The 22254-nt window shown below is 45.4% G+C and overlaps 2 protein-coding genes across 5 annotated transcripts in view; one reads left to right on the forward strand and one right to left on the reverse strand.

Annotated features, from left to right (window-relative positions):
- LOC137529005 (cytochrome P450 2C8-like) overlaps positions 1-22254 on the reverse strand; it is a 190139-nt gene that overhangs the window by 123994 nt on the left and 43891 nt on the right. The gene's annotated exons all lie outside the window — the stretch shown is intronic.
- The window catches only part of LOC137529004 (cytochrome P450 2G1-like), an 86779-nt gene that overhangs the window by 34339 nt on the left and 30186 nt on the right, over positions 1-22254 (forward strand). For all 4 annotated transcript variants that reach the window (XR_011023542.1, XR_011023543.1, XR_011023544.1 and 1 more), the window contains exons 2-4: positions 3766-3958; positions 11229-11391; positions 16237-16386. Coding sequence is in view for 1 of the 4 variants with exons in the window: in XM_068250861.1 (XP_068106962.1) it covers positions 3766-3958; positions 11229-11391; positions 16237-16386 (506 nt within the window). In the remaining 3 variants the exon portion in view is untranslated. The remainder of the gene's footprint in view (positions 1-3765; positions 3959-11228; positions 11392-16236; positions 16387-22254) is intronic.

Here is a 22254-nt window from a genome sequence, read left to right on the forward strand (position 1 = left end):
GGGAGACGTTCCACTGAAGGGAGAAAGGTCAGACAAAATGAGGTTCGGCAACAGATCAGGCAGCAGCAGTACAGAAACGTGAGACAAGAGAATAGTCGGAAACCAAGCCAATAGTCGATAACGGTACGGGCTGGCGAAGTACAAAATCGGGAAGCAGAGGAGTAGTCAAGACAGGCACAGAATCATACACGATAAATCAAACAGTAATAATATGTGTATATATTGGCGATAAACCAATATATAACACAATATCAGAGACAAGGCTGACTAGGTCTGAGTGCTGACACAGGGTATCGCAAACACAGACGAAGTGTGACTGAAAAGAACTTCCTTATATACTGCCTGGGAGAGAAGTCTCCACCCCAGGCAGCAACCAATCAGAGCAGGCTAAAATGTCAGCTGATCTTCAGGTCAGCTGACACGCTTTCTAAGAGTATAAAGGCGGGTCTGTCGTGCGCGCCCGCCTCCTAGAGGCAAGATGGCAGAGTCCTGGTGAGCAGCATGCTGGTGAGTTTGGAGAGTGCTCGGACGGGTTTCCGCATCCCGCGTTGGAAAGTCTGCTTGCCGGATTGCATGCGACCATATTTCGGCAATCCATCCGGGTTTGCGGATTTTTTGTTACAATCATACTTCACTGTGTGCAGTTTACCCACAATTTTGAACTTGTAGTTTTTACCACTACCACTCCAGTTATGATCTGGCATTGTACTGCTGTCTGCATTGTGTTGTGTATCTTTTTGCTATTACCTGTATTGTTGTATCTATTGTCTATTACCTGTATTGTTCTGTCACCCCTGTTATCATTGTCTGTAACCCTATTTATTGTACAGCGCTGCGTAATATGTTGGCGCTATATAAATCTAATAAATAATAATAATAAGAAGAAAACAAACAATTTGGGCCACATTTCAGCAGAAAATAAACGCAATTTGGGCAACTTTTTAGCAGAAAGTACACGCAATTTGGGACACATTTCAGGGGAAAAAAATTTACTCACCTGACAGAAGTTTCCTCTCCCGGCCGGCCTCTGGTGTGCAGCTCCCCTGGAGATATTGCTCCTGCAGTCTCCCTCGCTGACAGGCAGAGCAGGGCTACGGCAAGATGGCGCCCGAAGCCATGTACTGGAGACACAAATAGTCTCCAGAACAGGGCTTCGGACGCCATCTTCCCATAGCCCTGCTCTGCCTGCCGGAAGACTATGGAGGCTGGAGCGGGGCTGCGGGCTATGAACTGGCGCGGCGTCTATTACACGCCGTGGCCAGTTTCGTGCAATCGTACGGTGGCCGGCTAAAAGCGGGACATTTCCCGGGACCTCATGCAGCCTGGGACAGGGGGCCCTGTATCCAACCGGGACCTGTCCCGGGTAAAGCGGGACGTATGGTCACCGTACCTTGGCGGGAGATGTACTCACATCTACGAACTACCGCTCCCAGCATGCATTGCAATGACCAGGAGCACATTCCACAGGTGAAATCTTTGAACTCCTGGTCACAGTGGACTCCCACGACGCAGCCTCCATAGTTAAAGGATACCCGAGGTGACATATGACAGGATGAGATAGACATGGGTATGTACAGTGCCAAAAACACCAATAACTATGCTGCGTTCCTTTTTTTCTTTCTCTGCCTGAAAGAGTAAAATATCAGGTATGTAAGTGGCTGGCTCAGTCCTGACTCAGACAGGAAGTGACTACAATGGGACCTCACTGATAAGAAATTCCAACTATAAAACACTTTCCTAGCAGAAAATGGCTTCTGAGGGCAGGAAAGAGATAAAAGGGGTCAGTAGTCCATAGATTTTAGCTCTGGCATACTTCAATGAATGTGTCATTGAGCAAAAACAATAAAACAGTTAAAACTTAAAAATTAGATTTAAACAAAATAAAACTTTGGAATCTTAAAAAAGTCATTTTTAGGTGAAGGAAGATAGATACAATCATTTATTTAATTAGTTCATTTTCGCTTCGGTTGTCCTTTAAGCAAGGGCAATTCCCCCCCTCTCCCCTGCCACTGTACAGGAGGTATGCTTTATGGAGGGGGGGGGGGGGGGGGTTGTGTCCAGACTGCAAGCTGATTTTTTTTACAGGGTGACATGAGAGACTGGCCTTGTCACGTGTGCGAGTTCACAGGCAGACGCTGGCTGGTAAGAAAGGGGGCTTGACTTGGGGGTGTGGCTTGTAGTGAAGGGCGGGGTTTAGGGCGCCAGAATGTCTGTGCCTATAGGCTCCTGAACTGTAAATCCGGCCCTGGTCTCACCACAAATCACTGCAGCCTGTCCCATACTGCAGAGGCTGAGTGTGACAGAGACAGACAGACCTGGTAATTTAACTCTTTCAGGTCAGACAGGGTCAGGAACCTAGTAACTAGCAGCTGTCAGCACCAACAGACAGCAGCAAACTGAGCACAGTTAACCGTTAAAGATTATTATTATTATTTTTTTTTAAAGGACATAAAGGCAATCTGAACTGAGTAAAATTATATAAACACAAAACAAAAATAAACACATGGCGTAGCTGCAAATGAATATTACTTACTTACCTCACTGTCAGTTCCTCTCAGAAGAGCACCAATTTCTTCTTACAGTGATCCCTTCCAGTTCTGACAATATTTTGTCAGAACTGAAATATGCCAGTTGCTGTCAGTTATATATCAGCAGCAGTCAGTTACAAATGAATGTGCAAGGTAATGTCCATGTTTCCCTGTGGCTCAAGTCGGTGATATTATAGTTTAAGGCTACTTGCACACCAAGACGTTGTGTTAGGTGCTACGTTAAGGTCGCATAACGTGCACCTAACGCAAGGCCTGGTGCTCTTCGATGTGGACGTCAGAGTAAGCCGCGTTGTGCAGCTCACTCTGGCGTCCGTGATGCTCTGATGCGCACTCTTGGACGCATGTGGCATCACGTGGTCCCGCCGGCCAATCGCCTCACAGAGCGGCCGCACCAGGAAGTAAACACTGCACGTCACAACGTGCAGTGAATATTAATTAGCCATGTGCCTGGCCGCTCTCCGCTCCTCCCCAACATGACTGCGCATGTGCAAACAGTCTAACGCGGCTTAAGCCGCTGTAACGCCGTAGCATGCTGCACCTTCGGCAGAACGTGCAGCGTTACATGTAACACAACGTAGGCTGTGTGAACAGCCCACTTGTGTTACATTGCTGTGCGTTGTGGGAGCGTTACAGGCTGCACTAATGTGCTCCTGTAAAGTCTTAGTGTGTAAGCAGCCTAAAAGTGTGCTGACCAAATTTTTTTTAATAATCTGCACTGTATTTGTGCTAAAAAAAAACACGCAATAGCAGTATATTTGGCCCCACCCATGACCACGGTCTGCTGCATGACCACGCCCATTTTCTACGCGCGGCGCAGGTTTTTTTTTATTCCCCCTGCAAATTTCTGTCTGCCCCCAACCGCCGCACAACACTGTTCTGGAGGGGGGAGCGAGGGAGGGAGAGCCCTAAGGTGAGTGAAGGGGGGGATGGCCCCCCTTCCCCACTGTGCCCACCGCTCTCCCTCTTCTCTGCACTGCTCCCCTCCTCACAGGGCCCTTACGGACGCTGCTGAATTCCTTACGGAATTTACGGCAGCTAAATTTGTATCAATATTTATGGAATGCCTGTAAATTTACGGAATGCCCGTAAATTTGCGGGCGGTTGGCAACACTGGCTCTCAGGTTACTAGACACGCCCGCTTTGTAGTTGCTCTGCTGTGAATGTAAAAACAAAGGCTGCATATAGAGCTGTAACACTTCCTGTATCCACTCTGCAGGCCTGAGGGGACAATGGAGCTGGGAGTATCAGGAACTCTCCTCCTTGGCGTCTGTGTGAGCCTCGTGGTCTATTTCTTCACATGGAGGAGGAAACTGAGGAGGAAAAACATGCCCCCCGGCCCAAATCCGCTGCCAGTCCTGGGGACTATGCTGCATGTGAGGCCGAAGGAGATGCCTCAGTCTCTGGTGAAGGTGAGGCAGCTGTACTGTGACTGTAAGGCCTCTTTCACACTAGGGACAGTGCTGTACGCTTTCACAGTGCATTGTGCTGTGCGCTTTGCTAGGTATAGCTTTTTACATTGATTCTAATGTGCCACGTTCACTTCTATACGCTTTGTTACTATTTGTTTGAGTAATGTGTTGTTACATGCATATCTGTGCATTGCGCTGTAAAGCGCACAGCAATGCACGTGAATGGGTGCGCTTTTTTAGCGTTTTTTTTACCCCTAATTTAAAAAACAATAAAATGAAAACAAATGTTTGATAACTGCTTCATCAAATAAGCAAAACATGCTGAAAAAAACACATTCAAGTGCATTTAAGTGCATCTAAACGCATGGGTCCGCTTAAAAAAAGTGCATTACATTATTATGCGCTTAAAGAGAAAATGTAACCAAGGATTAAGCTTAATCCCAATCAGTAGCTGATACCCCCTTTCCCACGAGAAATCTTTACTTTTCTCAAATGGATCACCAGGGAATTCTGTATGGCTGACACTGTGGTGAAACCCCTCCCACAGCGTGATGTCAGAACCTAGGTAGTGATTTCACACTGTGGGATCCTTGTTGCATTGCGGGAAATAACGGCTGTGTACAACTGCCAAACAAGCAGCATCTCCTTCCACAGACCTCACCTGCCAGCAGTAATGATGTCGTCATGTAATACATTTCAGAATGTAAATCAGGGAGAGGAAAGATTTTATAATGGGCAAACACTGACTAAATCATTTGTACATAATTATTGGAAATATTATGCACTCTTTTTTTCCCGTGATGTTATTTCCACTAAAGTTCCTCTATAAAGTGGAACTGAAGTATCCTAAAAAAAAAAAAAAAGCTTAAAGGAGTCATCGGGCAATAATAAAGATCCCCGATTTACTTTGCTGGGGCTTCCTCCAGCCCCTTGCAGCTGACATGTCCCATGCCGCAACTCCGCTCTCAGCCGCTGGCCCGGGGTCCCCGCATGGTGCAGAGGACGCCCTCGAGGTCGTCTTTACTGCTCCTGCGTGATGCGCCGCTGTCAATCAAGTCCACATTTGGGGATTACTGCAGTAATGCGCTGTAATCTTTCCTCTGGCTGCAAACCAAGCAGGAAGTGAGGTTCTCTAGCGCTCACTTCCTGTGGCCAAAATTTGAATTGCTTCCGCACATGGGCGCCCTAACGTGAATGCAGAAAAAAAAACTGTGTCGCCATAAACTTATGACTAAATTGAAATCGATAGAGAAGAGGGCTCAAGCTACAAAATGTAATTATCCCCATAAAACCATTATACAAAAGGAGATATCACAGGGCTACCCAAAGCATGTTTGAAAACTGTAAGGCAGGGGGTAATGGAAAAGTTGGGGCACACAGTGCTAACTCTATAGACAAATTATAAATATAAAAAAAACACATTTTAATGAATGTATCAAATATCATGTAACAAACAACTAAAATAAATCAAACAATATAAAATAAAAAAATTGGGGATTATCCTGGCATTAACATACACCCAAATGTGCATGGCACTAGCATAGTTCCTAAAATTGCCACATCCGTAAAGGTATGCGACAGAGTCCTCATTAACTGAATTATAAATCCAAACAGCCAGAGCACTATTAGTGAGCAGAAGCTGCAGACAGTGTGATGTATGAAGTACCATACAGCATGTAGCATTGGCAGTTAGTAGATGGGGAACTTCAAATAGCATAAGCATAAGGCCATACCCCACAGAGCCACAAGTCATGTGGGAGGCACAACGAAACAGCCAGCTTAGACCACAGAGCAGCAAGTCTAGTGGTCATATAAAACCGCTCCAGCCCAACTATTGCCAAAATGAACAGAAAGGTATATAGCATATTTGCAAATCTTTTGTGCATTGTCCCCCTACCCCACCCTTGTCCATGTCCCCTTTTTCCCCTTGCTTTGGCAACGCCTGTATGAATCTTGGTCATGCCAATAAAGCTATTTTTGATTTGATTTGTGTGTCCGGTTGTAGTCAAAGCTGTGTGTACATGACCAGAGGCTCAAAGGTTGATGGTTAATACACGTAGGATGCGGCCATGCAAGTGGTGAATGATGTCAGCGTCCAGATAACAGATGACATAGAGGCATATGTAACGCTAATCTTCCCAATAGTAGACCACGTGGAATGCTGCTTGCAAATGGCTTCTGCTCACTAATAGTGCTCTGGCTGTTTGGACTTATGATTTAGTTCATGAGGACTCTGTCGCATACCCTTTCGTTTGTGGCAATTGCCATGCACCTATGTTTGTATGTTAATGCCAGGCTAATCCCCAATTTTTTAAATTTGTATTGTTTGATTTGTTTTTGTTGTTTGTTGCATGTTATTTGATATATTCATTAAAATTATTTATTATTTTTCTATATTTATAACTAGCTATTTAGCCCGCCCGTTAAATAACGGGTGCTAGGGCTATGACCCCAGGGTGCACGGCCGCGTGCCATGCGTGCACGGCAATGCTGCCCACTGCCCGCATGGCCGCACTCCCCGCCCAGCGCAAACATAGCCTGCACCCCCTGGCCCAATCCTCCTGCTGTCCCAACGGCTACACATGCGCAGTAGCCAAAACACATGGACACAGGGACTGGAGGATGACGCGGACATATATGGGGTTTTATTATATAGGATTTGTCTATAGAGTTATCACTGTGTGCCCCTACCTTACCATTACCATCACACAATGGTGCAGGAGGCGCGTTTGCAATTCAATAGAAAGCGGATCGCTTATGTGAGAACACTCACATAAGCCACCATTACACTAGCGCTTTTAAAGGGAAGGTTCAGGGAGGGTGGGTAAAAAATAAAAATCAATTTCCACTTACCTGGGGCTTCCTCCAGCCCGTGGCAGGCAGGAGGTGCCCTCGCCGCCGCTCCGCAGGCTCCCGGTGGTCTCCGGTGGCCGACCCGACCTGGCCAGGCCGGCTGCCAGGTCGGGCTCTTCTGTGCTCCAAGGCCCAGAACTTCTGCATCCCACGCCGGCGCTCTGACGTCATCGGACGTCCTCCGGGCTGTACTGCGCAGGCGCGGTAGTTCTGGGCCTGCGCAGTACAGCCTGGCGGACGTCCGATGACGTCAGCGCGCCGGCGTGGGATGCAGAAGGGCCGGGCCTTGGAGCGCAGAAGAGCCCGACCTGGCAGCCGGCCTGGCCAGGTTGGGTTGGCCACCGGAGACCACCGGGAACCTGCGGAGTGGCGGCGAGGGCACCTCCTGCCTGCCACGGGCTGGAGGAAGCCCCAGGTAAGTGGAAATTGATTTTTATTTTTACCCACCCTCCCTGAACCTTCCCTTTAAGGCAATTTTTAAAATTGCCAGTACTTAAAGTGAGAAATCGCTCTTAGTGTGAACAAGCCCTTAGAGTGTGGGGGCGATGTGGCTGGGATGTGACCATAGATGTGACAGGGGCATGATGGCTGGGTGCGTAATGAAGGTGTAGCAGGTGTGTAACCATAAGTGTGTGTGTGTGTGTGTGTGTGTGTGTGTGTGTCTCTGGTGTGCCTCTCTTCATCCAAAATGGAGATGATTGTTGTGATGCAGTAGATAGAATTGCTATCATTCATAAAATTGTGTTCGGTAAAAAAAATCTGGACGGGAAAATACCGCATTCGGTATTTTAGACTTCTGTGTGCTAATTCATAAAAATGTTTACAGTTGCGATAGAAGTTCGGTGAATTCCCTGAACTAGGCTGGCAGTAACATGAGAAGCTGTCTGAGTTGATACATTTTCTCCTGCAGATACAGCGTTACAATAAAAGAGGCACCCCAACTTCACTTTAGATGTGCATTTTTTTTAAACTGCCTCTGTTTGCCCTGAATCTGCGCTGAATCTGTCTATTAGTCTTTCTAAACAATCTATTTAATTGCCACAACTTAGAAGAATTTTAAGAAATGTTACACATGCAGGCTTTCTGATGTCAAAAACATATGAAAACAGGTTCCCAAGAGGTTAAAAAACACAGCCTGGGGTATTCTGGAAAGCCTTGTTTGTTCTGCTCTCACCGCTGCTGCCTGGGAGAGCTGTCCCCATTAACTTTGCTGTTATCCGCACGCTTATCACCTCTTCAAAGTAAGCGGTATTCTCCGTCCCAATACCGCCTGCTCTAATCTTTATGAATTGACATTTAGTTATGTGTTGAGATAATCACCGCACAAGGCGGTAATTTACCTCACTGCTCGGGAATGTCAGATTTTCATGCGGTAACAGCTTTTATGAATTGACATTTTGCTAAGTGGTCGGTAAAGTCCGCTGTTTTCAGCATTACTGCATGTGGGAATGCTTTATGAATGATAGCCAATGTGGCTTCACTGAGTTGGGAATGAGCCTAAGAAATGCATTGGTTACAGAAGTTGTTTGGCTCATCAATCATCCATGGCCAAAATACATAGTAGCAGTAAAAAGTATGCGAACCCTTTGAAATAATATGGATTTCTGCAATAATTGGTCATAAAATGTGATCTGATCTTCATCCAAGTCACAACAAAAGACAACCAGTCTGCTTAAACTAATACCACACATATAATTAAATGTTTCCATGTTTATATTGAACACACCATGTAAACATTCACAGTGCAGGTGGAAAAAGTATGTGAACCCTTGGCTTTAATAACTGGTTGAACCTCCTTTGGCAGCTATAACTTCAACTAAACATTCCCCTGTAGTTGCAGACGTGCACAACGGTCAGGAGTAACTTTTGATAATTCCTCCTTACAGAACTGATTCAAATTTAGCATTATTCTTGGGATGTCTGATGTAAATTGCTTTCTTGAGGTCATGCCACAACATCTCAATCGGGATGAGGACTCTGACTGGGCCACTCCAGAAGGTGTATCTTCTTCTGTTTAAGCCATTCTGTTGTTATATAATAATACAATACAATACAATAACATTTCTAAAGCGCTTTTCTCCCATAGGACTCAAAGCGCTTAGGCTCTCTCAGATTCAGTAGTTGGTAGTAGGATGAAGTATTCACACAACAAAAGGTATATTTCTGCAAATACAAAACTGAACAGGTGGGTTTTCAGTCTGCATTTAAACACGTCCAGGGATGGAGCTGTCCTGATCTGCTGAGGTAAGGAGTTCCAAAATTTAGGAGCAGCATGACAGAAGGCTCTGGGACCAAACGTTTCCAAGTGGACTCTGGATATGACTAGATTATTAGAACCTGTGGATCTGATATTGCAGGGATTGCTATGCAGCTGTAACATTTCTTTCATGTATCCAGGGCCCAGATTATTTAGTGATTTAAATGTCAGAAGGCCAATCTTGAATAGGACCCTCCATTCTATAGGTAGCCAGTGAAGGGAGTGCAGGAACTGGCGTGGTGTGGCAGTGGCGGGGTTGGTTGGTTAGCAGTCTGGCAGCAGTATTCTGTATCAGCTCTAGGCGGTACAAGTCCTTTTTAGGAAGGCCAGTGTAAAGAGCATTGCAGTAGTCCAGTCTGGATTTACTTCAATGGTTTGGGTTGTCGTCCTGTTGCAATACCCATCTTCTGCTGAGCTTCAGCTGATGGACAGATGGCCTCAAATTATCTTGCAAAATGTCTTGATAAACTTGAGGATTAATTTTTCCTTCAACTATATCCGTCCAGGCTCTGGTGCAGCAAAGCAGCCCCAAACCATGATCCTCCCACCACCATGCTTCAGAGTTGGGATGAGGTTTTGATGTTGGTGTGCTGTGCCTCGTTTTCTCCTCACATAGTGTTGTGTGTTTCTTCCAAACAACTCAACTTCTGTTTCATCTGTCCATAGAATATTTTGCTAGTACTGTTGTGCAAAAGGTACTCTTTTGCAAACTTTAAATGTGCAGCAATTTTTTTTTTTTGGACAGCAGTGGCTTCTTTTGTGGTATCCTCCCATGAACTCTATTTTTGTTTAGTGTTTTGCGTATCATAGATTCGCTAACAGGGATGTTAGAATATGCCAGAGACTTTTGTAAGTCTTTAGCTGACACTCTAGGATTCTTCTTCACCTCATTGAGCATTCTGTGCTGTGCTCTTGCAGTCATCTTTACAGGAAGGCCACTCCTATGGAGAGTAGCAGCAGTGCTGAACTTTCTTCATTTATAGATAATTTGCCTTACCATGGACTGATGAACAGCAAGACTTTTGGAGATACTTTTATAACCCTTTGCAGCTTTATGCAAGTCAAAAGTCTTATTCGTAAGTCTTCTGAGAGCTCTTTTGTGCGAGGCATTATGCACATCAGGCAATGCATCTTTGGAAAAGCAAACCCAAAACTGGTGTGTGTTTTTATAGGGCAGGGCAGCTGCTTATACACACTGTTGACATTGCTAATAGCTTTATAACACGCTGTGCATAGCTGAAAGCCTGCTTTGCTGAGTGACTCATTTAGATGCTGGATTGATGTTTATTGAAGTGGTGCCTATTCAGACTTGCTTTGCTGTATACAGTTTAGCCATTCACAGCTTGACAGCTATGCTTTGGATGATATCAAGCAGAATTGCAACACACCAATATGCACAGTGTGATGTATGAACTGGACTTAATAGAGCCAGCAGATTCATGACAAGAGGCAATAACAGTATATGTTGATGGCACTAGCTAGAAGTGAATGTATGTTGCATGCATGTGACTAATTTTGGGGTCTATACACACTTTTTTGCTGGCCAGCAATGTGTAGTAGTGGCTCTGCCGCTTGCTCTCGTTTTTAACCAATTTTTATATTCGCTATAAAGATTGTAATTTTGAATTATATACGTGATACTATAAACATTTATTTAATTGATAGCTTTAACCAACACCTCCAATATCATCTCATTGATTGGACTCCAGCTGGCTAACAACTCACTCCACTTAGCTCTTGGAAATGTAATTAGTCTAGGGGTTCACTTACTTTTTCCACCTGTATTAGTTTAGGTACACTGTGATCGTCTATTGTTGTGACTTAGATGAAGATCAGATCACATTTTATGACAAATTTGTGCAGAAATCCATATAATTCCAAAGGATTCACATACTTTTTACTGCTACTTTATACCGGTATATACATTTTATTGTGATATAAGTTCTCTTTTTCATTCTTAGAAAGAATATATGGTACATCCTCTCCTCATAACTGGTGGTCCCTGGAACAATAAGCAAGGAAATCTACCCAGCATAGACCCAGACATTTAATAAACAGCCGTATTTGACATGTTGAGGAAATGGCCTAAGTCACATATATTGTATTTTGTCTGGAGCTCACCAATTTATCCATCTTTATGTGTCTGTGTCTCCCCTTCAGCTCAGTGACACTTATGGACCTGTGTTCACCATCTACTTGTCAAGTGTACCTACTGTGGTGTTGGCTGGCTACGACTGTGTGAAAGAAGCTCTGAGCGATCATGCAGATACATTCGGTATTAGAGAGCCATTAGAAATTGGAGACAGGATCTTCAAAGGCTGGGGTGAGTATAAAACCCTTCTACTGCATATTATCTTCAGCTGTCAAACTGTATGCCACTGGTGCTCCGCAGAAGCATTGCTGCCAATCTGTAACCATGTAGCTGAGTACATTGCAAGCTGATGTATGTGGTTCTTATTTTTCATGACTTCATTCTGTTTCCAACTCCAACCGACAGAATCATATCAATGCATGAATTAATATTGAGAGTATAAAATACTTCTAAAGGAAATATAAAGGTAGAAGAATACAGAGGCTGCCATTACTATCCCATCATATAAAACTTGCTGCCTGAATCACACGATAATCCTGTGTCTTCAGCTAATAGACAGAGCATCTTGTCTTCATACTCTTTCTAGGTGGATCATTTAGGAAACCTTAAAGGAATACTATCAATTAACAACTTTCTTTAATACTCTAGATTAGGGTACACAGTACCACTAGTGCTAAGGTAGCTTTCTTTATTCACCCAGTTCTCTCTTCCTCTCTCTGCTTAACCTCTTGAGGACTGCAGTGCTAAACCCACCTAGTGACCAGGCCATTTTTAGTAAAATAGGCCACTACAGCTTTAAGGCCAAGCTGCAGGGCCGCACAACACAGCACACAAGTGATTCCCCCCCCCCCCCCCCTTTTCTCCCCACCAACAGAGCTCTCTGTTGGTGGGGTCTGATCGCTCCCCCCATGTTTATTTTTTTTTTTGTATAAATATTTTTGTCAGTGTTTTTTAATAAACAAAAACTGTTTCTTTAAATTTCTTCCCTCCCCACAGCCAGCCAATTATGGCGATCGGCTGTCATAGGCTTCTGCTTATGACAGCCGATCGCTCTCTTGTCCCCAGTACAGCGCTGCTGCCGATCGCAGCGCTGTACATGTAAATAGACGGCGATCACGCCGTCTAACAGTCTCCCGAGCGGCAATAGCCACTCGGAGACTGAAGGTGGGGCGGAGCTTCTCCCCCCAAGCAGGAGATGCGCACGCAGCCTGCGCGTGATCTCCTGCAAAATAGAGCCCCAGGACTTTACGCCAATCGGTGTTAGGCGGTCCTGGGGCAGCCGGCGCGGCCACGCCCATCAGCGTGACGTGATCGGCAAGAGGTTAAAAATTATCCTTCATTACTCACACAGCTCACAAATATACTTCACTGTGTCACAGCATGCAGGAGACATGAGGAGGCTGATCTGAGGTGGTAACAGGTAACTAGTTGAGCTGTAATATTGTTAAAAAATGCAGCTAGCAGGGAGATGTGTATACATTATTCCTGACTGACTGACTGACTGTCTGACTGACTGGCTTGTGAAGTTACATTCCAGGCTGCATCTACTTTTTAGGCTGCTTTGAGAGGGAGAGGCTGTTTACAAAGGCATTACCAGCATCTTTATCAGTCAGAGAACAGAAGACAAGGAACACACATTGCTGGAATCTTTAACCCCTTACCACCATCTGAATAAAGCAGCCCATACACTCAGCCGATTTTCTGGCCGACCGATCGATCCCGATCGATCGATCGATTGATCGATTGCAAATCGGTTGGCCAATCGACCGATCGATGGCCGATTTCGATCGATTTCGATGGATTTCCATCGAACTTGCAGGGTGGAAAATTTAGGTCGATCTGAAGAGATTGCTTATCAGTTTGCATTGGCCTTAATGGAAATCTGATGGCAAAAAAATGCCATCAGATCGAATTTCAAGAGATTTCAAACTGAAATCTGTTGGAATTCTATCCTGGTAAAAAATGTTCTAAAAACGCATCAGATAGACCATCAGATGCATTTCTTATCTATCTGCTGCCAATCTGACGAGTGTATGGGCACCTTAAGACTCTTTCAGCAAGTACTGCCCCCCCCCCCCCCCCCCCCCCCGTGCAGTAATATGGACTAGCCCTTTAAGAGCGGTCACTTTTGTATCTAAAACTGACACAGGATTTTACAGCAGAGAGGCAGAGCTGTGTGAGGAATGAAACTGTTCTGTACTTATGGTGATGTGTGCCCTAATATACAGCATTTAACGAAAAATGCTTTAAATGCATAGTATTCCTTAAAGAGAATCTGTACTCTGAAATTCTTACAATAAAAAGCATACCATTCTATTCATTATGTGCTCCTGGTCCCCTCTGTGCTGTTTCTGCCATTCTCTGCTGCAAACCTGGCTTGTAATTGCCAGTTTTAGGCAGTGTTTACAAACAAACTAACCAGCTTCTAATAGGCTCAGCTAAGCAGAGTGTGTTAGTCACACAGAGCCTGCAGGGGGTGTGTACAGCTTCTAGCTAATCACAAGCAGCCCTGCACATTCCAGTCTGACTGCCTCAGCCTGACTGTGCCGACTATAGAGAGAAGATTAGATCATATAACAGAGATAACACAGCTACTGTGCAATTAGGAAAAGCTGCAGTAAGCCAGACCACATTAGAAAAGGCATAGGAACTTATAGCATAGAAGAAATAAAGATAAACAATTTGTTACAGAGTCTCTTTAAGGCTGGTTTCACAGTGGGATGTTAAAGTCCCACGTTACAGCTGCCAGTAACGCAGTCTAACTCACAGCACTGTAAAATCAATTTGCTGGTTCACAGTGCACAGGTTGCGTAAAATAGTAACGCAGCACGTTTAAACAAAGTGCTGCATGCTGTACGTCATAGTGGGCTAAGCCACGTTACACTGTGTGCACATGCTCAGTAATGTTGGAGGAGAAGGTCTTCCCTCCTCCTCTGGCGGCCAGCCACATGGCTAATTCACTGCACTGTAAGAACTCGTGGTGGGACTGTAGTGTTGTCCGGATCATGAACGAATCATTCACAATGAAAGATTCGGTTCACAGTGGATGTCTGTCTGGAAGAAACAGGAATATACAGAATGTACAGTGCAGGGTAAGTCCTGTCCTGCTAGTCATTTCACGCAGTCTGCTTCCCTAGTAAAATGATTCAAATGATTTGGTTCAAAGATCCAGATCTTTTCAATGATCCGATTCAAATGATCCGAATCCTTAAAAAGATCCGGACTTCCTATCACTAACCTGGAGCGGCTGCTTTGAGAGCTGCATAACGCAGCTCAATCTGACGTCCAACTTCAACACCACCATGCGTTGCGTTAGGGGCACGTTATGCAACCATAACGTCCCCTAAAACTTGGTGGGAAAGTAGCCTTAAAGAGAGTCTGAAGCCTTCTAAAAATACCCATTTTATTTGACAGTTATGTTCAGCAGTATCAGCAGTGCACATTCCCACGGCAGAAAGATGTAATTAAACCCCCCAAATTCCCATGGGCAAAATGCGGGGAGCACTTCCAGTAAGTGGCAGAGCTTTGTGCTGTAACTCTGCCTCTACTCGCGTCAATCCCCGATGATCGCCGCCTCCCCCGCCCCCTCAGTCTTCTTTCACTGAGAGGGGCGGGGAGAGGCGGTGATCAGCGGGGATTGACGCGAATGGAGGCAGAGCTACAACGCTAAGCTCTGCCTCCCGAGGCAGCAAAATCCAATTTTGCCCCGGTATTTAGGGGGTTTAATTACATCTTTCTGCTGCAGGAATGCGGCGTTTTAGCACTGCTAATATTGCTGAACATAACTTTCAAATAAAAAGGGGATTTTAAGAAGGCTTCAGACTCTCTTTAAAGGACCACTATCCTGAAAAATTTTAAAATGTAAAATACATGTGAACACATACAAATAAGACGTATGTTTCTTCCAGAGTAAAATGAGTCATAGTTTACTTTTCTCCTATGTTGCTGTCACTTACAGTAGTTATTAGAAATCTGACAGAACTGACAGGTTTTTGACTAGTCCATCTCTTCATGGGGGATTCTTAGTATGTAATTTATTCTTTACAAAAGTGCTCCCTGGAAAGGTCTACCCCTCTACCTGCTTGCACATTATTCTGACAGTTGGACTGAGCAACTGCCGTTCACTAAGTGCTTTTAAAAATTAAGAACACCCTGGGAATCCCCCTTGAGGATTGGAAATGGGCTAGTCCAAAACCTGTCAGATCTTTCAGATTTCTACTGCCTACTGTAAGTAAAAAAAACATAGAAAAAAAAGGAATTTATAGCACATTTTACTCTGGGAAAAATGTACTTTTTATTCATGTGTTTTCATGTATTTTAAATTTATACATAAATAATTTTTTTTTGCGATTAGTGGCTGTTTAAAGCCAGATTTACAACTGCACCTTGCTTTTGTGGTACAATGCCCGTCGCAAAAATCTACATTCATATAATTTCTACTGCCCAGCGGCAGAGTGCGCCGACAGAGTCATATACATAGCACTGCCCCAGAAAGCAGCTTTACACTGTGGCTGTTATGCCGCAATGCACCTCTGTAAATGTAGCCTGATATTCTAGTACTTAAAGAGGAACTTTAATGAAAAGAGGGAAAAAAATAAATCAGTACATTGAAAATACAAAGTTAAAAAATGGAAGAAATCAAGAAATGATACTCGCTGTGTCATTTGTTCATATTGTTTGATCCGTAATCATCTTCACTACTGGCAGACATGAAAAAAACTAGACAGCACCAACTGCCATTATCTTTAACCACACCCCCTAACAATTTGATAGGTTAAAGGGTTGGTTTTTGTATAGATTTACATACGCACAGAGGTAGATACTGGTTTCTTTGCAGTTGAAAAAAGCCATTATTTCCCACAATGCAACAAGTCTTACCGACAAACTGCCAGGACCTAGGTCCTGACATCACACTGTAGGAGGAGGTTAACCACAATATCAGCCATACAGACCCCCTCCCCCCCCTGATGATCTATTTGAAAAAAGATAAAGATTTCTCATGAGAAAAGGTGCATCAGCTACTGATTGGGATAAAATGTAATCCTTGGTTACAGTTTGTCTTTAATGTATTGACAGGAGTTATGCTCAGCAATGGGGAGCGCTGGAAGCAGATGCGTCGTTTCTCGCAGTCTGCTCTCAGGAATTTTGGGATGGGGAAGAGAAGTATTGAAGAGCGGATCCAAGAGGAAGCTCACTGTCTGGCAGAAGAATTTGGAAAGAATGGAGGTTAGTGAAGAATGTTCCTGATTCAAAAAAGTTTTCCTCAGAGTTTTCTCGCAGGAGAAGTTTTCTTGTCTTATTCACAAAATATCTTCTGAGCATCAAGCAGGGCCGGGCCGAGGCAGAGGCTGAAGAGGCTCCAGCCTCAGGGCGCAGTGTAGGAGGGGGCGCACAATTCATTCAGCTGTCATTCCCAATTGTGTTTAACCACTTGCCGACCGCCCACAGCCCATGGGCGGCGGCAAAGTGGATGCCTTAAGGACCGCAATACACCTTAGGGTGTTGCGTCCTTTTCCTATGCCGGGGGAGCGATCGCGTCATTGATGACGCGCGCTTCCCCCGGCAACTGGCTCCGCCCACCCGCCGTAACATCCCGCCGGCCATACGGAAGCGCCGGCGGGATGTTAACCCCGCGATCTCCGCTACAAAGTGTATAATACACTTTGTAATGTATACAAAGTGTATTATACAGGCTGCCTCCTGCCCTGGTGGTCCCAGTGTCCGAGGGACCACCAGGGCAGGCTGCAGCCACCCTAGTCTGCACCCAAACACACTGATCTGCCCCCCCCGCCCACTGATCGCCCACAGCACCCCTCAGACTCCCCCCCCCCCTGCCCACCCCCCAGACCCCTGTTTGCACCCAATCACCCCCCTAATAACCCATCAATCACTCCCTGTCACTATCTGTCAACGCTATTTTTTTTTATCCCCCCCCCCGGCCCCCTCCTGATCACCCCCCCACCCCTCAGATTCTCCCCAGGACCCCCCCAGACCCCCCCCCCCGTGTACTGTATGCATCTATCCCCCCTGATAACCTGTCAATCACCTGTCAATCACCCATCAATCACCCATCAATCACCCCTCAATCACCCCCTGTCACTGCCACCCAACAATCAGCCCCTAACCTGCCCCTTGCGGGCAATCTGATCACCCACCCACACCAATAGATCGCCCGCAGATCCGATATCAGATCACCTCCCAAATCCATTGTTTACATCTATTCTCTCCTCTAAACACCCACTAATTACCCATCAATCACCCATCAATCACCCCCTATCACCACCTGTCACTTTTACCTATCAGATCAGACCCTAATCTGCCCCTTGCGGGCACCCAATCACCCGCCTACACGCTCAGATTGCCCTCTGACCCCCCCTTATCAATTCGCCAGTGCATTAATTACATCTGTTCTTCCCTGTAATAACCCACTGATCACCTGTCAATCACCTGCCAATCACCTATCACCCATCAATCACCCCCTGTCACCCCCTGTCACTGCCACCCATCAATCAGCCCCTAACCTGCCCCTTGCGGGCAATCTGATCACCCACCCACACCAATAGATCGCCCGCAGATCCGACATCAGATCACCTCCCAAATCCATTGTTTACATCTATTCTCTCCTCTAAACACCCACTAATCACCCATCAATCACCCCCTATCACCACCTGTCACTGTTACCTATCAGATCCTAATCTGCCCCTTGCGGGCACCCAATCACCCGCCCACACGCTCAGATTGCCCTCAGACCCCCCCCCCCTTATCAATTCGCCAGTGCATTAATTACATCTGTTCTTCCCTGTAATAACCCACTGATCACCTGTCAATCACCTGCCAATCACCTATCACCCATCAATCACCCCCTGTCACTGCCACCCATCAATCAGCCGCTAACCTTCTCCTTGCGGGCAATCTGATCACCCACCCACACCAATAGATCGCCCGCAGATCCGACATCAGATCACCTCCCAAATCCATTGTTTACATCTATTCTCTCCTCTAAACACCCACTAATTACCCATCAATCACCCCCTATCACCACCTGTCACTTTTACCTATCAGATCAGACCCTAATCTGCCCCTTGCAGGCACCCAATCACCCGCCAACACGCTCAGATTGCCCTCTGACCCCCCCTTATCAATTCACCAGTGCATTAATTACATCTGTTCTTCCCTGTAATAACCCACTGATCACCTGTCAATCACCTGCCAATCACCTATCACCCATCAATCACCCCCTGTCACCCCCTGTCACTGCCACCCATCAATCAGCCCCTGTCATTGCCACCCATCAATCACCCCCTGTCACTGCCACCCATCAATCAGTCCCTAACCTGCCCCTTGCGGGCAATCTGATCACCCACCCACACCATCCGATCACCTGCAGACCCGCAGTCAGATCACCTCCCAAGTGCATTGCATCTGTTCTCTCCTCTAAACACCCACTAATTACCCATCAATCACCCCCTGTCACTGCTACCCATCAGATTAGACCCCCATCTGCCCCTAGGGCACCCAATCACCCGCCCACACCCTCAGACCCCAGCCCTGATCACCTCACCATTGCATTACTTGCATCTATTCCCCCCACTAATCACACCTTGAGACACCCATCAATCACCTCCTGTCACTACCTGTCACCCCCTAGCACACCTACCCATCAGATCAGGCCCTAATTTGCCCCGTGTGGGCTTCTGATCACTCGGCCAAACCCTCAGATCCCCCTCAGACCCCCTTCCGATCACCTCCCCAGTGCATTGAGTGCATCTATTTTCCCCTCAAATCACCCCCTGAGACACCCATCAATCACCTCCTGTCACCCCCCTAGCACTCCTATCCATCAGATCAGGCCCAATACAACCTGTCATCTAAAAGGCCACCCTGCTTATGACCGGTTCCACAAAATTCGGCCCCTCATAGACCACCTGTCATCAAAATTTGCAGATGCTTATACCCCTGAACAGTCATTTTGAGACATTTGGTTTCCAGACTCCTCACGGTTTTGGGCCCGTAAAATGCCAGGGCGGTATAGGAACCCCACAAGTGACCCCATTTTAGAAAAAAGACACCCCAAGGTATTCTGTTAGGTGTATGACGAGTTCATAGAAGATTTTATTTTTTTTCAAAAGTTAGCGGAAATTGATTTTTATTGGGTTTTTTTCACAAAGTGTCATTTTTCACTAACTTGTGACTAAAAGTAAAATCTTCTATGACCTCGCCATACACCTAATGGAATACCTTGGGGTGTCTTCTTTCTAAAATGGGGTCACTTGTGGGGTTCCTATACTGCCCTGGCATTTTAGGGGCCCTAAACCGTGAGGAGTAGTCTAGAAAACAAATGCCTCAAAATGACCTGTGAATAGGACGTTGGGCCCCTTAGCGCACCTAGGCTGCAAAAAAAGTGTCACACGTGGTATCGCCGTACTCAGGAGAAGTAGTATAATGTGTTTTGGGGTGTATTTTTACACATACCCATGCTGGGTGGGAGAAATCTCTCTGTAAATAGACAATTGTGTGTAAAAAAAAATCAAACAATTGTCATGTACAGAGATATTTCTCCCACCCAGCATGGGTATGTGTAAAAATACACCCCAAAACACATTATACTTCTTCTCCTGAGTACGGCGGTACCACATGTGTGGCACTTTTTTACACCCTAAGTGCGCTAAGGGGCCCAAAGTCCAATGAGTACCTTTAGGATTTCACAGGTCATTTTGCGACATTTGGTTTCAAGACTACTCCTCACGGTTTAGTGCCCCTAAAATGCCAGGGCAGTATAGGAACCCCACAAATGACCCCATTCTAGAAAGGAGACACCCAAAGGTATTCCATTAGGTGTATGGCGAGGTCATAGAAGATTTTATTTTTTGTCACAAGTTAGCGGAATATGACACTTTGTGAAGAAAAACAATTCAAATCAATTTCCGCTAACTTGTGACAAAAAATAAAATCTTCTATGAACTCACCATACTCCTAACGGAATACCTTGGGGTGTCTTCTTTCTAAAATGGGGTCATTTGTGGGGTTCCTATACTGCCCTGGCATTTTAGGGGCCCTAAACCATGAGGAGTAGTCTTGAAACCAAATGTCGCAAAATGACCTGTGAAATCCTAAAGGTACTCATTGGACTTTGGGCCCTTTAGCGCAGTTAGGGTGCAAAAAAGTGCCACACATGTGGTATCGCCGTACTCAGGAGAAGTAGTATAATGTGTTTTGTGGTGTATTTTTACACATACCCATGCTGGGTGGGAGAAATAACTCTGTAAATGGACAATTGTGTGTAAAAAAATCAAAAGATTGTCATTTACAGAAGTATTTCTCCCACCCAGCATGGGTATGTGTAAAAATACACCCCAAAACACATTATACTACTTCTACTGAGTATGGCAATACCACATGTGTGGCACTTTTTTGCAGCCTAACTGCGCTAAGGGGTCCAAAGTCCAATGAGCACCTTTAGGCTTTACAGGGGTGCTTACAATTTAGCACCCCCCAAAATGCCAGGACAGTGAACACACCCCACAAATGACCCCATTTTGGAAAGTAGACACTTCAAGGTATTCAGAGAGGGGCATGGTGAGTCCGTGGCAGATTATTTTTTTTTGTCGCAAGTTAGCAGAAATGGAAACTTTTTTTTTTTGTCACAAAGTGTCATTTTCCGCTTACTTGTGACAAAAAATAATATCTTCTATGAACTCACTATGCCTCTCAGTGAATACTTTGGGATGTCTTCTTTCCAAAATGGGGTCATTTGGGGGGTATTTATACTATCCTGGAATTCTAGCCCCTCATGAAACATGACAAGGGGTCAGAAAAGTCATAGATGCTTGAAAATGGGAAAATTCACTTTTTGCACCATAGTTTGTAAACGCTATAACTTTTACCCAAACCAATAAATATACACTGAATGGGGTTTTTTTTATCAAAAACATGTTTGTCCACATTTTTCGTGCTGCATGTATACAGAAATTTTACTTTATTTGAAAAATGTCAGCACAGAAAGTTAAAAAAAATCATTTTTTTGCCAAAATTCATGTCTTTTTTGATGAATATAATAAAAAGTAAAAATCGCAGGAGCAATCAAATAGCACCAAAAGAAAGCTTTATTAGTGACAAGAAAAGGAGCCAAAATTCATTTAGGTGGTAGGTTGTGTGAGCGAGCAATAAACCGTGAAAGCTGCAGTGGTCTGAATGGAAAAAAAGTGCCTGGTCCTTAAGGGGTAGAAAGACTGTGGTCCTCAAGTGGTTAAAGCACAAAGAAATAAGAAAAGGAAATACATAGCAGTGACTGCAAGCCAGATAACTAGAGATTAAGGTGTTGGGGGCCCTGGGGCACCTCTTAGTCTAATAGCAATTAGTCTGTGATGGCTGGGGTGGGAGGGATGGAGGGGCGCACTTTGCAGTCTCAGCCTTGGGTGCTGAAGGACCTTGTCCCGGCTCTGGCATCAAGCAAATGAGAAAGTAATATCAAGCTTCAGTTAAGTTTGTGAAAAGCTAACCATAGTAGCTTGATAAAGCAGCACACAAAGCGCTCTGTAGAAAAAGGTGGGTGTGGCCGTAATGTGTGTAGCCATAAGGCATTCCTTTGTTGTGTCTGATTACGCTGCCTGTTAATTTGCACTGCCCCGCATGCACAGTAGGAGACAGTGCGGCCACAGTTCCTATTTATTTATGCTGCTGGTGGTAAAATACTAAATATCTCCGCTTCCACACATCCGACACTCCTCAAATGTTCAGGGTAGGGAGGGGACACCCGAACTACCTCTATGCCAAATTGCAGCCCCCAAGCCCTGATGGTTCCCGAGATAGGTTTCTCTAATCTATCTCCTGAACCAGCGGGGCTCAGGGGCTGCAATTTAGCATAGAGGTAGTTTGGGGGGTCCACTCCCTACCCTGTAAATTTGAGGAGTGTATGATGTGTGGAAGCGGAGATATTTAGTATTTTACCAGCAGCAGCATAATTAACTTCACACTGAGCATGCGTGCTACTCAGTGTGGAAGGGAGCTTGCGGGCAGTGCAATCAGACATTACACCTTAACCACTTGCCGACCGCCTTAAGCCGATGGGCGGCAGCAAGGGCTGGGCCCAAACGA

Source organism: Hyperolius riggenbachi, chromosome 8 (assembly GCF_040937935.1).
Source record: "Hyperolius riggenbachi isolate aHypRig1 chromosome 8, aHypRig1.pri, whole genome shotgun sequence".
NCBI lineage: Eukaryota > Metazoa > Chordata > Amphibia > Anura > Hyperoliidae > Hyperolius > Hyperolius riggenbachi.